General features: G+C 46.8%; 1 protein-coding gene across 3 annotated transcripts in view; it reads right to left on the bottom strand.

Moving 5' to 3' along the window:
- Positions 1-21,462, bottom strand: part of KLHL5 (kelch like family member 5) — a 551,601-nt gene that overhangs the window by 145,203 nt on the left and 384,936 nt on the right. For all 3 annotated transcript variants that reach the window (XM_086963979.1, XM_086963980.1, XM_086963977.1), the window contains one exon: positions 3,795-4,019. In XM_086963979.1, coding sequence (XP_086820105.1) covers positions 3,795-4,019 — 225 coding nt within the window. The remainder of the gene's footprint in view (positions 1-3,794; positions 4,020-21,462) is intronic.

Here is a 21,462-nt window from a genome sequence, read left to right on the forward strand (position 1 = left end):
AACAAACAGGGCAGAGAGGATTGGGAGACAAGCAAAAGCTAGAGGGAGAAGGGCAAAGCAAGCAGAAAGAAGAAAATATATACGTAAAGAGGCAGTCGCAGACTGGAGAGACGCTTAGAAAAAGAAGGACATAGAAGAGAGAAAGGGATAAGCGGGAAGAGAACAAGACAATGGATGAGCTATAGGTTCTACTGATGGAAAGGAAATGCAAAAATGTGCATGTGAGAGAGAAGAGTGAAAATGTGAAGAGAGGATGCACACAAGCAGGCTTAGATAGAGAGCTGGGTTAAATGGGAAAGAGCAGAGGGCATAGACAAGGAGAGAGGGAAGAGATGGAGAGGACATGCATGTGGTGAGTGAGAGAGACAGATAGATACAGAGTGAGGCATAGAGCGAGACAGGAAGGTGAGGTGTAGAGAGAGAAGCGCAGGAAGAGAGGCAGGAGGCGGAGAACACAAGAGGTCGGTAAGGAAGGACGGATGCTGCTAGTGGCACTGTGCTTGCAATATGCAGTCTTGCCTGGGGTTGTATGCAGAAGGTGTGTAGTTTGAGCAGGGCCGGATTAGGTTGCAAGTGATGCACGAGAAGGATGTGGAGCATGCGCTGTACATCAAGATCTGGCTGCACTTAAGCATGTCAAAAAAACGTTCATCTTGTTAATCAACAAAAACACACTTAATGAGCATCACAAAACTCCCCCTTCAAAACTATTATAAAATGCAGAAAGTTGAGTGAACCCGACCCGAAGGTCTTATAGCACGTTGATAGAGCACTGGGTACATGACAAATGGCCATATACATCGTCTACAACCTACATGCCTCATGTTACAAGGTAATTTGCATATCAGTCGCTGACTTCTGTGTGGTGAAAATACTTTGGGCCTGTTAGTCAATTTAAACTATTCCGTTGGTAACTTTATGCCGCAGCCTCGGCCCAAAATCATGTGCAAGAGTCTTGTAGAAGCCTCCTGACATGAGCGCGATCAAGAATAATTGGGTAAATCACAGCTTGTGATGCTAGGCAATACAGCAATTTTTCTTTTAGTGCCAAATCAACTCAAAGGTATCGGAGCGCTGTATGTGCCATACAGTTCCATTACCCAAACAGAAAATCTACCCCAAAGCGGACTGGAAGGAGGGTGGGGGGACAAAAATACCCACACTGGTAATGCCCACCAGGCAAATGGTTCCATCGGCGCAACACAAGGACCCAGATGCAATTAGCCGCCATGCGGATGGTCCGATAACCGGAGGACACTCAGATTTCCCACCTTACAGTCTTGACCGATGGCGCTGCTATTTGCACCCCACAACACCAGGACCCTGGAGAAGCCGATCAAATGGGTGCCAACTAGAGGTAGGAGTAATGACCCCCTTTTTAGCAGGGTCATCCCCAAAAAGGGGGGCTGCAAACTCACCGCTTTACAAGAAGAACACTGCTTCCAGATCCGATTTGACGCACTCAAATCCCTCTGCTGCTGGGCACCAACGAAAATATTAACAAGTACAAACCGATTAATCTGTGCCGTGCTCCCTGCTACTGTGCTGATCAAAGGTGCCTGGAAATGGAACATGGCATTTTGCTGAGGAAATGAAAGTAAAGTTGTGAGTGCATGCGTGCTGAAATCTGGAGTCTAAGGCCGTGGATGGCATTTACCACAGTTAATTATGCAAGAATTAAATGTTCAAATGAAAACACGACGAGTGGTTGCAGAAAGTAAAAAAGAGTTCTCCCTCAGAGCATCAGAAGTGGGAATGCATAAGGAAACTGTGATTGGCAGGTGAGCCTGAGCCTTGAACGGACATGAAGTATGGCCAAAGTGAACGAGTGAGGGGGCACCAAAGAAAAGCAACATTGGAGTAGGCCAAAGGTAAGGAGGAGGCAGGAAAAATTGATAACAGATCTTGCAGACAGCGCATGCACGCTGATGCTCAACCTAAAAACGGGCCATGAGGCCTCCTGTTTGGGTAGTTAAAGATAACCAAGTGGGCCACAAAGACCTCTAAGCCTCGGTGAAAATGCACTTGCTGCACCATGGATATCTACGCCACCTGGTTTCCCCTAATCATTTCTGGATATGACAAAGACCCAGAAAGGCAGCCACTTCTGTACTCCTTTTGACGGCTTTGACCTACAGCATCCCACATTTTTGCTTAATGCTTGTTTACAATTAAGGTAATATTTGCTTTCTATTAAAACTTTCCCTCAGCACTTTGAAACCATCTACGGGCAACACAAGTGCAGCACAAATAACCTAATTCATATATATTACAACTGAGAAATTGTTGAAAGCTTGAGAAGCATCCAATATGTACTTCCCTATTAACAACCTCATCATAAATTAGAACTGGAGCGGAATAATAATATACCGTGCCAGACGTCAGTTCATAACGAGATGACATTTGAAAGTTCCACAGGTATTGTTAATTTCAGTTAAATAATTTTACATATAGCATTGTAAGCAAGAGAGCATATCTATATCTATATCTATACTACTATTATAAAGTGAGAACTGGAAACCTTTGAGGCGGGTAAACTCGGGAACCATAGAGCCAATCCAAACACCCAATACATCATTGGAATTGTCAGGGTAAGCAGATGGACATAGGCTATATATGTCAAAAAAATATATGGTATAAGAGCAAAGTAACTTTTTTGGAAAAGTAGTTCCTTCGAAGTAGCGCCAGCTAACGACGTGCGTGCTGACATCACGGGTCGGCGGCCAGGAGCGCGGAAGCCGGAAGCAACACCCGGTGAGGGCCGGAGCGATCACGCCATGCTCAGCCGGGCCCGTCGAGAGTTGGCAGAAATGTACAAAAAAGTAAGAATCTCTTCACATGGAAAAGAATGTTGCGCAAATAGCAATGCAGCCCCAGAGAGGAACAGGAAGCGCGCTGCCTTTCCTTCTTCTGTCTTGGTGGGTGTCTGTTGATTGGCCTCTGCTATTCCCTATCGCCATGCGTGTCTGTGGGCGCGGGGGCGGCGGCGCAGGATGACTCTGCCAATAACTGCAGAGTGAGGCCTGCCATGATGCGATCGATGCTGCCCCGAGGCGAGCTGCGCCATGCGTGTCTGTGGGTGCCATCGCCATGCGTGTCTGTGGGCGCCGGGGCGGTGGCGCAGGATGATTCTTCCAATAACTGCAGAGTGAGGCCTGCCATGATGCGATCGATGCTGCCCCGAGGCGAGCTGCAGGCGGTGTTCCAGCGTGCCCACAACACATGGGCAAAGGAGGTGAAAGCAGGAAGTGAGCCGGCCACTGACTTCTTTAAATAGAAGGGAAAACAGCACCGACATGCCCAGGGGAGCGCAATGCTGGTGAGTACCTTTCACCGAGCAAAGCCTACCCGGACAACGTCGAGACGGGCTACTAGTATTTGTATAAAACAAGAAGTGAAAGGATTATGCAAGACAAACAAGGACACACAAAAGCGCACTACGTACCTAATGTGTGCACTTTTTCATTCACGTGCACCTAACAAATCTTAACATGACAAGACGTCAGCACACAGAGTCGAATGCAGTGCCTTCCACTGCGCCATTAGCTCGACATGGCGGCAGCAGAAGTATTCATCCCACCAAAGGGTGTATTTGTGTCACAGTGCCGTAGCCAGTGCTCCACAGGCCCTAGCATGAGGAGGGAAATAACCCGCCTGGACACTGTTTGAACTGTGAAATACCGTAATATTCTGGGTGCAGACCTCTGGACCCTGGTACCACTCCACCTGCTGCACCAATAGATGCTACTCCTTGATTGGGGTGCCGTGTACAGCCGCTAGGTAAGCATACGTACCGAGGCCGTGCCGGTGCGTGGACATGGGCGGCATCACGCTCCAGGTTTTGGTTTTAGGATTGTAGCATTCGACTGTATTCAACGTCTTCAGGCCATCTCTTCCCCCGACCACGTACAACTTATCGTCGAGCACTGCGACCCCGAACTGCAGTCTTCTTCCATTCATGTTCGCTACTGGAGTCCACATGTTTGTGCGGAGGTCATACTTTTCGATGCTTGTAGCGCCTGGAGAGAAATAGGTGCTAGGTTAACATATGGCACTCTGTAAATGAAGACTTAACTTAGATCAACTGAAACGTTATTATATTTGTCAACACTTTAAAGAACACAAACTACGCAAATAGCGTGACAGCAATGTATGCAAGTAATAGTATTTATATAGGATGAACTTGGCTCGAAAATAACGACGCGCTGCACAGGGTGGATGTCGGGAAAAGATACAAGATCGTATTAATAAAATAGAGAGAAACGTCTTTAAATTATATTTCATATTTTGAATTTCACATCTCAAGACTCAGATCAGAGGAGGTTGAGTGATTTGCTCAGAAAATCATGATTTTGGTGTGAAGTGCGGATGCTAAAGTTAATAGTTTTGCTCGCCTTACCATAACTCTGTCTCCCTTTGTACACATCTCGACTCCCTTCTATCGACAGCTAATCTCAATCAATTTCCAGAAAAGTAAATGCTAAACATGCACCGCAGCGACCTTAATTAGGATTGGGCTAGAGGCAATAAAGTCAAAAATTACAAAAATCAATAAGACAATCTATTCTGCACTGACACGTTAACTTCTTGAATTACTCAATTTGCCTGCCATGTTATCTTATGAAAACACAAAACAATGATAGAGAAAATGGCGGATAATGTTATTAACTACTTAAGTACACCAATCTGGTTCTCAACTGCACCCTGGCAGATGCGCCAACACATTTATATTCTAACAATTCCAGATACCCCTTCCTATGCCAAGGTCTGTGGGGCAGAGGCGGCCATGCTGGAGGCCACTGCATGAGGATGAGCTCTTGGGGTGTTCCAGGTCCAGCTGGGAGGTGGCTCACGGTGGCGGCAAGCATACAATGCGCAAGCTCTGTATGTGCGGCCCCAGGAGAGGCCACAAGTATTGATTACAATGAGGCACTCTCAGCTGGTACACATTTATCACTCTCTTAGCGGCCCTGCACCTGAACAGCCTGGAAGATCACAGCCACCCGCAAGAGTGTGATCCACCCACTCCTTTACTGGGAGCCACCGCTGCCAGGTAGGATGGCAGTGATCCTGTCCTACTGTTGAGAGCTCTTAATTATGCCCACTGAACTATTCTGGGTCTGTTTTAGTAACTGGGTGTTCATTTTAGGAAGACTGTCCATGGGCACTGCCATAGTTCAGCACACAGGGCGCAGGGGAGCCCCAGGTCTTAGTGAGGGGCCTTATGCAGTCCAAAGCCACTGAATATCTGTGACACTTGGGAGACTCAAGAGCCCCTGATCACAGGGTGGGAGGGGTGCCGGGCATCATTTTGGGTTCCACCACTGAGTGGGGCACAACAAAAAATATCTACCAAAGCACACTCAGTTGATGGGCACACTGCCCTGCACGTCACAGACAGATATAGTGCAGTCAAATGAAAACGACCATCTTCAAGCATGTTGTGCATCTTAATTTGTTAAATAAATGAATTCCCTTCCGCAGGTTGTTTTTATCTTAATAAATCTATGCACGAATCTAGATTGTATAAATGAAGTGGGGCTCTACAGCACCCCCTCAGACTTTTAATTATTCTTCCTGTTCACTTGTGTACCTACTAATAGCACTATGACACAACCATAAGTTGGTTTGCAGCGCTTTACAAAACAAAATAATAGTACATATTTTACTTTGCATAATTACACATATTTACAATGTGAGGCACATGGGGATTAAAAATATCCGGTCAAGTGTGCAATCAGAGAAAACACAGATCCTCTGATCCTAACATATGTGACCACCCCATAAAAAAGTAATTCTCTGAATGTATACTCTCCAAAACATTATTATTGCATACCAGCCATATGTCTGCCTTTTAGTCAGACTAGAGACAACCATCTGAGACGGTACGACTGCATCCTAATGCGGATCTCACAGAGGAGGTTTTCCAAGGAGTTGAGGAGTCCCCTCAAACATTCACTCCACTGTGGGGCCCCACATTATCCTGGCCACAAACCTGTCAACTCAGGCGGCCAACGCCACCTTTGATACTCTGACTCCCACCTTCAGGCCTTGAGGACAAACATTTGGGCAATCCTTCAAGGAATGGAAGGGCTTCCAGGCTGTAAAGCGCTCTTCCACCCACCTACGAGATGCTCAAAAGAAAGAGGAGGAGCCTTTGCTCCAGCGTCACTTTACCCTTTGTGAGGCTCCTGACTGGGCCACACACTCCCGAAACTAATCCCTCCTCACTATGGCAACTGCTACCATGTCTGTGAATATTGTTTAGATTTGCTGACATGAATAATTGTTTTTCAACTCTTTTGATTGTAATATTGTACTGCTTGTCTCTACTACAAGATAGTCACCTTATACACTTGTATTATGTGTATTAATTGCTGTTGTTTAGCGGCTCCTATTTGAAGAACTCTGCACTACAACAAACTGCTACTAAATACGGATACTTGCACCTATCAATAGGTTTACTGCCTCTTGTGCCAATTTCATCTTCCACCTTTATATATGCAAAGTGCGTGTTTCTTATCATAGGTCTTAAAAAGAACCCCTTCTGTTACACTGAATGTTTTCCACATAGATATATTTTCAGCCAGTTTTCTACCTTTTTTTCGGCTGAAATTGTCCTGTTTTAGATCCACTTTCTCAATGCCCTATTTACTTCAGTCTAAACCCCTGCTGCTACCTGATCTGCAAACCACTGAAAGAGTGGACAGCGTCCCCACCGCCTTAGAGACAAAAGACTCTAAAATTAGTTAGTAAAAACAAGAAAAGATCCAGTATCGCTACTGAAGCCCCAACTTTAGATTTGACTTAATTCCACTCAAATCCAATCGTTTTTGTAAATTCTGAAAGACCTGCTACTCTCAGGATCCTGACACCACTGACCACTGTTAATCCCGAGCTAGCCTCTCTTTTTGTAACAGTTAATGCGGACATTGACTCTGTGAAGATCTTTGGACCATGGCCTAAAGAAGCAGGGTGTCATGCGGTGAACCCTAAGGGTCACCCTTGGCACCACTATGTTTCAACACATTTGGGTACCCACTAGTTCTGGTAATTGGCACCACCAAATACAATATCAGATGTATCCTTCTGACACTCAGATCTATCATAGACATGAAGATGAACCTGGAGGCCAAAGCAACATCTGACGGTCTAAACTTCTAAGGCATCTCTCATCAAGATTGGGGAAATCATTCTCTGCACCAAGAGTACCAGAGTGGGTATTCTGTTAACAGGTGGAACATAAGATGACGCTACATCTTCAGAAACAGCCACAGTGCCGGCAAATCTATTACATGACCCCGTGTGCTAACACTAACCAAGTTGCAACAGGATCCAACTTGCAATTACCTTTGTTCCTTAAAGTCCTACCACTCCTTCAAAAAGAATATTGAATGGAGCTGACCAGATTGCTATTGTAAGGTGATCTACACAGGCGTACCCACAATGGTCGTGATTGACTGCAAAGTGCGTAAAATCAGCAGGAAGGCTGATCCTCAATTCTAAGCTGTGTCCACCTCATGCATACTTTCAAACCCTTTGTTGGCTCCTACTGGAAGCCAGGATTTAAAAATGATTTTTTTTTAATAAGAACATTTTATCGCTTTTATTACAAACAGTACATTCTGTTGTTCCGTAGCTCTAACAAAATAATACAGCACAGTACATATATGTTCCATTTAGCCCAGGGCATTCCAACTCCCTCCCGCCCCCTCACCCGGTGGTTGCGATCAGCGATGGAGGCGAGTCTCCCCCTGCATACCCATTAATGCCGAAATAGGTCCACCACTTGTGTGATGTTTTCGTATACTTGTGAGGGCATCCTTTCGAAGTGTAAAAAGGTTCCTCCACCTTTGCGCACCAGTCCATGCTGTGAGAGGCGGTGCCGAAGGAGAATTCCAGTGCTTAGCTATGTCCCTTTTCTCTAGAAGTGTGCCAAGACCCACCAAGATTCTATCCCCCAGGGCCCTCCCAGCAGTGCAATCTTGAGGTTCAACTCAATGTGTGTGCCTACCACGTGTGTAGGGGTGGACATAATGATCTCCCAGTACTTGAAAATAACAGTACAGGACCACACCATATGAAAATTGCTGTGAGGATCTTGTCATCTAGTGCACAGACCCAGGCCCTCTATCGGCAGCGAGGCGTAAGATATGCCTGATGCAAGTATGTGAAATGCAGAAGTTGGAGCTTTGCCAAAATGGCCTCGTTCATTTCTCCCACTCATTCTTCCCATTTCGCTTTGAGGGAAAGCAGCTGGTCCGGTGAGTGTGCTATTAGGGGTTTATTCATTTGTGATATCTCCTGCCTTCCTCAGAGAGCAGCCGCCCATGTAGTGGATTGTACTCTGGGACGTCATCAAGATCATGCAAGTGAGAGTGAAGAGCGTGCCGAATTTGTAAATAATGGAAGAACTGGGAGGTAGGCATGCTGAACTCCTTATGGAGGACCTGAAAGGATTTAATGCGGGTCCGGTCCCATACATCCCCCAAATGCGATGGCCTATCCTCCCAGTTGCACTATTTGTCTTAGCCAACTGCCTTCACAAAGGGGAGTCTCCAGGGTGAGCTTATGTTTCCTGCCTGTTCAGCATAAAGCTGCTCTCCACACATGGAACACTGACTGGGTTGGTTCAGGGAACATGATCGGGATAGGAGCTCCGTACAGAATACCCATTATGTCATGAAAGTCAATGAGGGCCAATTCTCCCTGATATGTTTGGTCTTCCCACCCCTCATGCATTCAATCACTGAGGATCAATGGCGGGGCTGCCCAATAGTAGAGACACACATCAGCCATCCCCATCCCTCCATCCTATACCAGACATACACATTTGCCCAGATTTACCCATGGGGAGTTTTGTGCACATATAAACGTCTTCTCATTGCTACCAATAGTGTGAACCAGGATTGTGGAATGTGAAGTGGATCGTTCTGCAAGACATAAGAAGCGAGGGAGCATCATTTCGAGAGGGCAATTCTGCTCAAGAGGTTTAGAAGGAGTTTGTGCCAGCGGACCATGTCTCCTCTGGCTTTCTGCACCAGAGGGCGCAAGTATAGGCTCCATGTAAGCCCTGGCCCAAGTCCCAGGAAATGTGGACCCAAGGTATAACAAGCATTGGCATAGCCAATAGGTCTCGCTTTTGGGACCTTATAAGTGATTAGTCATGCAACACTTGATGTTGTTTAATGAAGGGTATTGTGCTGGATAAATAAAAACACTTATACTGTCCAGAAGGCGAGACCAATTGGCTTTGCATTGGGGGACATTATAAGTGTTTAGATAGATCTATTGACTTTGCCAATGTTTCTAACCTGTGCTGTAGAGAAGTGTGTTTGCTGTGCAGCATGCTGAGAAGTTGTAATTAAAAAGTGTAAGAAGCACTAAGATACGCTGTGGTGTCGTTGAGTGATGCAGTGCTGGCCCTGAGTTATGCAGCGGTGGCGTTGAGTGATGCTGTGCTGGCCCTGAGTAATGTAGCGGTAGCGCTGAGTGATGCTGTGCTGGCCCTGACTGATGCTGTGGTGGACCCGAGTGATGCTGTGGTGGTGCATAGTGATGATGTGGTGGTGCGGACTGATGCTGTGGTGGTGGGGAGTGATGTGGTGGTGCGGAGTGATGTTGTGGTGGTGAGGAGTGATGCTGTGGTGGTAGTGAGTGATGCTGTGGTGGTAGTGAGTGATGCTGTGGTGGTAGTGAGTGATGCTGTGGTGTTACTGAGTGATGCTGTGGTGTTACTGAGTGATGCTGTGGTGTTGAGTGATGCTGTGGTGTTCCTGACTGATGCTGTGGTGGTGCTGAGTGATGCTGTTGTGGTGCTGAGTGTTGCTGTGGTGAAGGTGAGTGATCCTGTGGTGATGTATAGTGATGCTGTGGTGGTGCATCGTGATGATGTGGTGGTGCGGACTGATGCTGTGGTGGTGCGGACTGATGCTGTGGTGGTGCGGACTGATGCTGTGGTGGTGCGGACTGATGCTGTGGTGGTGCGGACTGATGCTGTGGCGGTGCTGAGTGATGCTGTGGTGGTGCTGAGTGAGGCTGTGGTGGTCCTGAGTGATGCTGTGGTGGTCCTGAGTGACGCTGTGGTGGTGCTGACTGATGCTGTGGTGGCGTTGAGAGATCTTGTGCTGGCCCCGAGTGATGCTATGGTGGCCCATAGTGATGCTGTTGCGCTGCAGAGTGATGCTGTGGTAGCGCAAAGTGATGCTGTGGTGGTAGTGAGTGATGCTGTGGTGTTCCTGAGTGATGCTGTTCTGGTGCTGAGTGTTGCTGTGGTGAAGGTGAGTGATCCTGTGGTGGTGTATAGTGATGATGTGGTGGTGCTGACTGATGCTGTGGTGGTGCGGACTGATGCTGTGGTGGTGCGGACTGATGCTGTGGAGGTGCTGAGTGATGCTGTGGTGGTGCTGAGTGAGGCTGTGGTGGTCCTGAGTGATGCTGTGGTGGTCCTGAGTGACGCTGTGGTGGTGCTGACTGATGCTGTGGTGGCGTTGAGAGATCTTGTGCTGGCCCCGAGTGATGCTATGGTGGCCCATAGTGATGCTGTTGCGCTGCAGAGTGATGCTGTGGTAGCGCAAAGTGATGCTGTGGTGGTAGTGAGTGATGCTGTGGTGTTCCTGAGTGATGCTGTTCTGGTGCTGAGTGTTGCTGTGGTGAAGGTGAGTGATCCTGTGGTGGTGTATAGTGATGATGTGGTGGTGCTGACTGATGCTGTGGTGGTGCTGAGTGACGCTGTGGTGGTGCTGAGGGACGCTGTGGTGGTGCTGAGTGACGCTGTGGTGGTGCTGAGTGACGCTGTGGTGGTGCTGAGTGACGCTGTGGTGGTGCTAAGTGATGCTGTGGTGTTGCTGAGTGACGCTGTGGTGGTGCTGAGTGACGCTGTGGTGGTGCTGAGTGATGCAGTGGTGGTGCTGAGTGACGCAGTGGTGGTGCTGAGTGACGCAGTGGTGGTAAAGACGCTGTGGTGGTGCTGACTGATGATGTGGTGGCATTGAGAGATCCTGTGCTAGCCCTGAGTGATGCTGTGCTGGCCCCGAGTGATGCTGTGGTGACCCTTAGTGATGTTGTGGTGCCCCTGAGTGATGCTGTGGTGGTGCTGAGTGATGCTGTGGTGGTGCTGAGTGATGCTGTGGTGGTGCTGAGTGATGCTGTGGTGGTGCTGAGTGATGCTGTGGTGGTGCCGAGTGATGCTGTGGTAGTGCTGAATGATGTTGTGGTGGCGCTGAGATGATGTGGTGGTGAAGTGATGCTGTGGTGGTACTGAGTGATGCTGCAGTGTTCCTGAGTGATGCTGCGGTGTTCCTGAGTGATGCTGTGGTGCAGGTGAGTGATCCTATGGTGGCCCTGAGTGATGCTGGGGGGGTGCATAGTGATGATGTGGTGGTGCTGACTGATGCTGTGGTGGTGCTGAGAGATGCTGTGGTGGTGCTGAGAGATGCTGTGGTGGTGCTGAGTGATGCTGTGGTGGTGCTGAGTGATGCTGTGGTGGTGCTGAGTGATGCTGTGGTGGTCCTGAGTGATGCTGTGGTGATGCAGAGTGACAGTGTGGTGGTGCTGAGTGACAGTGTGGTGGTGCTGACTGAGGCTGTGGTATTCACATTATTTGAATCTTTCTAATCAAAGCCTATTGAGTGTCAGGAGTATTAGTGGTGGTGAGGTAAGAGAGTGCTCTAGGAGGCTCCTTGTCTTTGCATTAATTCAAATATTGGTGGATAATTTGAATTTGTTCCTTTTGGTAATGGATCATAGTGCACTAACATCTGTCAGTTGTGGAGTTACTGAATCTTCTCAAATCAACTGCTCAATTCACTAAAATTGACATTTGTTTTTGCGCACTTTAAAAAAATAAATGATTGTACATTTTTGTTTAGAGATTTCCATCCTGGCATTTCTATGAAGCGGAAGTAAAACAATTCTAGTAATACAACATGAAAAAAAACATTAACTGCTCTACAAGGCTATTGCTAGTACAACTTGCACATACATGTGCAATTGCTTCATTTTATTGAGGTGGTCAATGGGGTTTCTGACACTGTAAGGACAAGGAACTTGATAGGAGATTAATCAGGTAAAGCAGAGCCACAGGGACACAATTTCATTGGTGGTTAAATTATAAGAATTCGAATGAATTTTTAATATTTCCAGTACTCGAGAAAGTCAGCATTCTGAAATGAGTGCCGTACATTCGTAATGGTGCACTTTGAGAAAGATTAATGCGTATTTCGCTTTGTTTTCCTGAAGTTTGCTTGCCCCATGAATGATTTTCTTACAGAGTGTGACGGGGCGAGTCTGCCTGGCAAGGAACGAAACACTGACTGGTGGTCCACCACTCTCCCCTGTTACCCACTTCCTTTGCTTCCCAACAGCCGCCTGACCCCCCTTGGACTGAGGAGCCGGAATCATGCTGGCCGAGCAAGACTGGGTGCGGCGGACCCTTTAACTATGCGGCATGGGACAGCTTAGCCCCACCAATCTACAGACAGGGAGGACCGTCAAAAGGGAGACCAGCCCCGGAAGCAGCGGACGGTTTTTCCCAGGCGGTGAAAGGTGAATCGAGATTGGAATACGGAGAGGAGTCGGGAGAAGGAGAAAGAACCGAGACGAGAGATGGAGAGCGGAGAGACGGATCCGAAGCCAGGAGGCCACCGGTTTCACGCTTCACCCCGCCACGCACGCACAGGAGGGGCGTGGCTCCAACAGGTACGGGGCGAGTGGCGGGTTGGGTGGGACGTAGAGTCCAGCCTCCTGATTGAGTGTATAGCCCTTGTAAATATCCCAGCCTTAATCCCCCTTCCTACACGAGCACCTCCTTCACGGTGTGTACATACTTCACTACTTCACCGGTTTCCCTCACTCCCGGTCCCGCAGAAGTGTATGGTCTCATGTTGCTGTCTGACACGGTCTCTCTCTCTCTCCCTCTTTTAACACGCCTTGGAGTCGGAGAGGTCCAGAGACGAAGCCTGCCCAGAGTCACCCTTGAAGCAAGCTGGATTCATCGCGGAAGACGCCCTTTGACCCTGCAGCGTTTGCCAGAGAACGTATAACCAGTCGGCAAAGACACTGTTATATCAAAAGAAAACCTTCATTGAAATCTCTATTGAAAGACTCAGCCTCTCACTTAGCGTCCTCCCCTTAGCCATCCCGGTGGAAACCGACCCCAGCCTAGTCAACCCCCTACCCTAGGACTCAGAGGAAAATAAGTTTCAACAGTATAATTTGTGTGCCGTAAAGAGGGAAAGTTTGCTCTGCAGCATTGGCTTCGGAAGCAGGCACTCCCTAAAGATGGAGGACAGCTTTCATGATTGGATGATGTGGTGGATTGTTCTAAGTATTAGATCAGCTGCGCATGCATAAGTGGGACAGACTTTAGTGAGCCGACTGCATTTTCACAGTGTTGTAGCTTAGAAGGAGGAAAAAGTTATACGCTGCTGCCATCGCGTTGCTCTACAACCTGGGCCAATTAGATGCGATGACCCTTTGCACTAGTTCTTGCCTGAAGCGTCAGCTGGTATGAGAACGTCATAACGACGGGTGGCTGAGAAGGACAAAGTTAATGTTCTGACATAGCGAAAAGGAGGAGGGAGGGAATCAAGCTTATGGGTAGGGCACAATGGGTAGCTCAGCTGCCGTGCAACCTGCTACCCGGGCTGAGGATCAGTGATGCAGGAATGCGAGGTACAGAGCACAGCAGAGCAGACAATCATCCATCCTCCAAGCGGCTCGGGACGTGTTTTCTTTGACCAGTCTGCTTCAAGGTGAAAGGTTATTTAAAGTAACCGCAAACTTGAGGCCAGCAAAAGCGTGTGATAGCACTTTGAAAACCCACTTACTAAATGTCTTGCAGAGCAGTGCATGCGCTGGCTCAGGCGAGACCTAAAAAATCTAAGGCAAATAGTGTAGGGTTGCTGTTGGCTCAATGGAATATTGACAGTGTAATGCTATGCCTCAATGCCCTTTAAATTCAATATAAACAGTTTGACAAAAAAAAAAAAACGACAGCAACGTAGCTAAATGTCGGGATGCCAGGTCTTGACCCAATTGTCTCCCTGAATAGGGACGAGGAGAGATTTTTTCCAGTTGACCTTCAGGCCAGATATTTCCCCAAAGGCGGGGACCAGTTTCGCTGGCCATGCAAGGAATAGCAGAACATTGTCTGTATAGAAAGCTATCCTGTCCTCCGTGGCTAAACCCCAATCAAAGCCCCATACTTGGACGCCGCAGCGGACCCAGACTGCCAATATTAAATGCATATGTTCAACAGACAGGGCAAATAGGAGGGATGATGGGAGTACCCCTTCCTTGTCCGCTGCCGGATCGGGAACCAATGAGACAAAATGCCATTGGGCCAGAATAAAATTAAAAGTACAAATCATAAGGCTGTCTGATCGAATGGTCAATAGCAGAAGAAATACATGTGAAACTTACTTAAACAGATAATAAGTTGGCAGAAGACCTAACTGACTGGCAGTCACTAATAGTGGAACTGACACACCCGGTGAACAAACTGCCTCCACGATTCAATTAATCATTCCACCCTTATTAATAACACTGAAAATACGTAAAATTAGAGCAATATGTTAAAATAGGATACATTAATAATTATTCCCTTCTGTACATGAAGATACTGTGCTATGCAGATTATTAATTAACATTTTTGGATTGTCACCAGACTGCTTGTAACCTATGCTATTATCTTTATAAAGTCAATAAAGATAGTAAAATATAGTAAAATAAAAACGTTGTAACTGTAAATAAGAATTTGTGGAACAAGAGCCCAGTCTCTCGCAACAGCAGTCCCTCGCTATACTTCAGCCAGGAATCTATCCCTCATCTGCGGAGTGTTGGTGAACCCAAGTTCAAGCAACAATTCGCTAGGAGCAACAATAAGAGATTCGTGAGTGAGAACCAAACCATCCACTCTTCAGAAAAGCTCCAGAATTTAACAACTCAAACAGAGCGTTAAATACTGGGCTCTAGAGACGCAGTAAATAAGTAACGCAGGAGGGACATTAGCTGAAAGCAATAGACAAAACAAGCATTTGCAATGCAATAGGTCTCGCAGTTGTTAGAGTTTGAGCCATTAGAATTGTAATTGGCAATGCATTTTATTTATGTGTTGGTTTTTAAAATGTAAATAAAAGGCATTGTCAATTACAATGCCAATAGGTTAAACTCTCACAAATGCGAGACCTATTGCATTGCAAATGTTTTTTTTTAAAGTTTCTGTGTTTGCAAACATATATTCCACCTGTACGGGGAAATTTGGCTAATTAAGACGGAGGCCAACCATGAAAGAAAATTTTAAAAATTTAACCTCGTGCAATATAAGCTGCATTCTGATTGGTGAACCGCCAGTCACTATATCAAGCTAAACGGACTATGGCAAACAAAAATGATTCAAAAAGTAGAGACTACGATAGGAGCTTTCAGTCTCTTAATGAGCGGTACATTTCTGCTAGATTGCCCTTTGTCTTGTGACACCTGAACCCTCTGCTTACTCGTTGTCTTGTGGCAAACCCAAGTTCTCTTTAAGCATTGTATTACAGGTCCAACCAATATATATATTGTAAATGCTTGGTAAGGTTTAGCCAGAGCTCAGATACAAGTGATGCCTACTTGCCTTGCCAATGCTTGTTGCCGTGGCCAGTGCATTTCACATATGACATGCATGACCCAGGATACTATGGAGAATGCGGGTTCCAGTGGAATACTGATGAGAAGTATCTTTGTTTTGGGGTAGGGCGGTGACAGGTGAATGTAATTTACAGACAATTTTTTTAACATTACACATAGATACCATTTGGGTCAGTGCAGAAAAGTTGATTTGATTAACAGGGTTTTTTTGTCAAGTCAATCATTCAGCATCAGCAGCAGAACCCAGAATTCCAGGTTCCAAGTTCGACCTCACTTTAGCTCCTACAAGCCCCCCCTTTTACATAGCGCCTAGATCCAAATGGAACTTCAGTACACTATCCATACATGACAGCGCTAAGCTGGCCAGCCTACAAGGTACAGAAACGTGTGAGTAAACAGTAGGAGCAGAAAGCACGGAAGGGCAGCGTCCCCCACTGCCGGAGAGAGACCCTTACAGCTCCAGCAAAGCTGCAGCCATCAGCCACGACAGACAGAAACAGCTGCACCGTCTCCGGCTTCCGTCAGGAATATGACAACCAAACAAAACAAGAAAGATGATTTCATAACCTGCTGTTGGAATCCGTCCAACATCCACGGAGGTAAAAAACAGAAGCAATGAAAAATAATAGGCCGAGAAATATGCAGGGTGTAAGGGACGCGCGGGAGGGGGCCTACGAGAGCCCACGGTATTGACTTGTCAGCCGAGCCAAAGACAATTGTAGAGCTGCAGAAATGGAATGTATCACGGCAGGGATTTGTCGGAAGCAGTCATCGCCTCTCTTCTGTAGGGGAGAGTTAACGTGGTTGTGTGCTTGCAAGGTCCCCCGGGACTGGCAGGCTGGCTGAAAATAACTAGTGCATGCGCTGTCCCTAGATCTGCGGCTAGTGCCCACATCCGTGCCGGGGAGGAGACGGGGGTGGGGGCCCACGGGCTGCTCGTGCATGCGCTGTCCCTGGATCTGCCGCCGTAATTAGGGGAATGCTGCAAGAGTCGTGAAGCCGCCACCGGCGCTCCAGAAATGATTGTCCCCAACAGCAGTGAGTAGCGGCTATCGGAAGCAGGTAAGAGGGAGGCCCGGCGGGGGCCTGTGCAGGAGCGGACTCCCATAGACGCAGACTCTACCCTCCCTCCCTCCCCTCGCACGTGTGTGTGTGTGTGTGTGTGTGTGTGTGTGTGCATGCATGAATGTGGCTGTTGCGTGTGCGTGTGTGCGTGCCTGCCTGCGTGTTTGTGTGCATGTGTGTATGTGTGTATGTGTATGTGTGTGTGTGTGTGTGTGTGTGTGTGTGTGTGTGTTGGTGCACTTCACGGAATCTGAAACAGGAGATGTGCACGGCGCCGGCCTGGACGTGCACGTCCACAGACACCAATCGCCGCGCGTGCCCGACCCCGGTCTCAGATTCCCAGGAGGCGGGCAACATTAGTTGTTGAGCTGGACGCAATGCTTCGCATTGCTTTCTCCAGCTCGACCTAAAAATTGGACTGCGTCAAACCTTTAAGTATCACATATCTATACCCTCTTTGTAACTAAATGTGGCCCAGAACCTGGCACACTCCGCATGATAGATGAAGCTGGCAGACTGCACCTTCACGTGACTCAGTTTAGTGAGAACAGTGCAAACCATAACATAAACAGCGTTGGTAGCAGCTAAAATGTCTAATCTGTCCAATTATTTAGAAGTAATAAATCCCTAAAGGTTACTAAATAATAGCAGGGACTTTAAACCAATATTAGATCTCTCCATGAGCCAAACCCGCTGAAACGTCATCAGAGGCATCCCCTGTTCGTGGTTGGCACTTGCACGCATTTGCTTCCACAGAGTTCTCCGATTACTCCGGGCAGGGGTAAGGACTTCTGGGTTTTGGGGTACTTGACGCAGACAATAACCCTGTCATAGTGCTGACTGCTCAGCAGGAATTTCTTTCCTTTGGGTTCTCTGGTTCGGATGCATAGTAAGTAGACTCTCAGTCCACCTCTGTTCCGCCGCAGAACTCCTCAGAATAGTTGGGGTTTGTGAAATACCTGCGCTTTCATGTTGTAAAATAACTTATTTTCTTTTTGACATCTCCACTGTTCATTTTGCTAAGCATAATTTACATTTACTCTTCTAATTCAGGCTGCCCACACAATACAAGTGGCTAGTTAACAATAGCAATCAAAAACATTTCAAAATAACATAAGCAAACTCAAAACGGACACCGTGTGAATGATGGACTTACAATGTATTCAAAGTAGGCAACAACCCCGGCAAGCATATATTGGACTATTTTATTTATATTCATGCTGCTCAACGTGTACTCAGGTCTTTGGTTTAAACTATACACACCTCGGCCAGCCTGGTTGTGAGACAATGTAGACACATGCCATGTACTCCCCTCTAATCCATGTACTACTTCCTACCCGTTTATTTCTGATTTTAGAAAAATAGGGGTTTGCAGCTATTGTTGTTCATATTTGTAAGCAAATACAGAAGGCCCCACATGATGGAATCAGAAAAGCAAAGAAACAGGTCGGGCCTTTGCAAGCTGGTTTGATGGTTATTTTAGAATGTTTTTATAGCAAGCATATGCCACAAAAAGAAAAAAAGAAAATATACTGCCACCTAAAGTGGTGGTCATATGGTCACAATAAAATATTTAAAAAAAATAACTACTGAACTAGTTTGCCAATGCCAGATTAGCAATGCCATCTGGAGAGAGAGAACTTCTACACAAGTGGTTCTCTCGAATAGCACGTGACAGGCCACCAGTACTATAGCAAACAATATTGGAGCGAGAGGATCCCTGCTGGTATTTCCAGCTTTCAATCCCATTTGAGTAGGAGACATTCACTCTCTCACAAGCCGGAGCACAACAAAGAAATCCACCTGATAAAATCGTCGCCCAGACAAAGCCTGCATTCAGAGTGCCACAAACAAAGCTTTTGTTGTCAAGAATGACTGTTGCTGCCCATACCTCCGGGCGTGTCCGGTGAGCATTATTTATATATCGATTACGACCCGTGGCGTAGCAGGATGCCAAGGGCCGTACTGCAATCAAGGATTAAAGCGTCCTGATGTCTAGTTGGAGTGAAATACAGCAAGAATCTGTCTTCAGTAGACCACTCGCGCTTCTAGGCCCTTTAATACGGTGGTTTATGTTACAGTATATTTTTTATTTCATCTCATTCTTCCACCGTGCCTCATTCTTCTGGTCTCTCTACTCTGAGTTCTCACTCTTGGATATGCAAGTTATTCAAATAATATTGCACCATTTAATTTATTTCTGTACATCACGTTAGCGACTTCGCTTTAGAAATCATGTAATCAAAACTAAATAGCAAACCCCCAACTAATTAACTCATAAGGGGTCACAAAAACAGCTTAGAACGGCTGCAGTGCTTTGCTTAGTCAGTAGTAGTTAGCCATAAGGGATGCGATGTGAAGGTGGGACCCTAGAGCGATCCCTCTTGTTCAGTGTCTGCATTTGTTTGGTTGGTGCTGACCTCTGTATTCTTGCACCTTTAGTATAATCCTCCCCTTGCTGTGCTAGTAGCTTTTCTTGGTAGAGTAGCCTAGATTTCCGCAGGAGTCTTGCCAATAATCAGAAGAAACTGTTGGGCTTGTTGCTGGACCGATGCAGCGTTTTCCAAGCGTCTTTCGGGAGCGAACCTAGGAAAAAAGGCTTTTTATTTATGTTTTAATCCTGTCATCTATTCCGCCGTGGCATTTTGAAGCGGTTCCCATTGCTTTGAATGGGCCTGATTAATTGTTTCATAATAAAGGTGGTGACTCAGCGTGGGATGTTTGTAGCACTGTTCCTGGTAATTGGTGCCAGACTACTCGTGGCAAGATTCGTGCGTCCACACACGGTAGTGAGCATGTGCGCACGGCTCTACCTCCCTGTGGCTTGAGGCAGGACGTACACCATTGCCTGGAGGCTCGTGGTACAGCCTGTCCATCACTCAGCACCACCACAGCACCACTCAGCACCACCACAGCATCACTCAGCACCACCACAGCATCACTCAGCACCACCACAGCATCACTCAGCACCACTCACCACCACCACAGCATCACCACAGCACCACTCAGCACCACCACATCACTCAGCGCCACCCCAGCATCACTCAGCACCACCACAGCATCATTCAGCGCCACTCCAACATCACTCAGAACCACGCCAGCATCCCTCAGCACCACGCCAGCATCACTCAGCACCACGCCAGCATCACTCAGCACCACGCCAGCATCACTCAGCACCACGCCAGCATCACTCAGCACCACGCCAGCATCACTCAGCACCACCACAGCATCACTCAGCACCACCACATTATCACTCAGCACCACCACATTATCACTCAGCACCACCACAGCACCACTCAGCACCACCACAGCACCACTCAGCACCACCACAGCACCACTCAGCACCACCACAGCACCACCACATTATCAGTCAGCACCACCACATTATCAGTCAGCACCACCACATTATCACTCCGCAGCACCACCACAGCACTCAGCACCACTCATCACCACCACAGCACTCAGCACCACTCATCACCACCACAGCACCAATCAGCACCACCACAGCATCTCAGCACCACCACAGCATCACTCAGCACCACCACCGCATCACTCAGCACCACCACAGCATCACTCAGCACCACCACAGCATCACTCAGCACCACCACAGCATCACTCAGCACCACCACGGCATCACTCAGCACCACCACGGCATCACTCAGCAGCACCACGGCATCACTCAGCACCACCACAGCATCACTCAGCACCACCACAGCATCACTCAGCACCACCACAGCATCACTCAGCACGACCACAGCATCACTCAGCACGACCACAGCACCACTCAGCACCACCACATCATCACTCAGGGGCACCACAACATCACTATGCACTGCCACAGCATCACTCGCGACCACCACCACATCACTCCGCGCCATCACAGCATCAATCTGTGCAACCATTCAACAACAACTGGTTCAAATATGTTCTCTCAATGTTTCAAGTTTTATTACAAATGTCACAAAAAGATGTTAATATTTCACTTCTGTTCTTGGATTTTCGTCACAATAAAATACACTGAACATAATCTTCACAAAAGCTATTTACAAAAGTTTAAGCTATTGCCATTATAAATTACTATCACTTTTATTTAAGTATTAATTATTTTAAAATATTAAAAGCCATTGTTATTTGTAATATCAATACATTTAAGTCACGTAAATACAAAACATGTTGCATTACAAATGCTATAGGTGTCACATTTGCGAAAGTTATAACTATTGGCATTGTAAATGACAAAGCTATTAATTTAACTATTTTCAAAACCAACACATAAATAAAAAAAATGTAATTTAAAAGACCAATAGCTCAAAGTTTCCTAATGCGAGACCTATTGCATTGCAAATGCTTGTTTATAATGTGGGGAAATCTTATTTTCACTCAGTATAACATTTAAGCGTTATTTGTTGATGTTTTTTGACCCCCCCCCTACAAACTGTCCCCATTTGACCCATGATGTTTCTTATTTTATTCATTCACCTGATTAAGGGTTTTTAATCGAAATGTCTTGGGTTATGACGTCAATCATTTGTATAAGAAGATTGTCTAAGTTTCATCCAGTTTTATGAGAGTGGAGTAACATTTGTACGTGCATCACGCAAGTTGAGACTATCATTTTTCCCAAAAAACTGTTTGAAACAGTGAAAAACAATAGTCTTGTTTTGAAAAGGGATTGGCCCGTCAAGAAAGAACAGGATTGGAGACGGATTACATTGAAGACCAATGAGCCTATCTAGGTTGTGTGCCTTGGGTCTTGTGACTGAA

Source organism: Lissotriton vulgaris, chromosome 3_2 (assembly GCF_964263255.1).
Source record: "Lissotriton vulgaris chromosome 3_2, aLisVul1.2, whole genome shotgun sequence".
Classification (NCBI taxonomy): Eukaryota; Metazoa; Chordata; class Amphibia; order Caudata; family Salamandridae; genus Lissotriton; species Lissotriton vulgaris.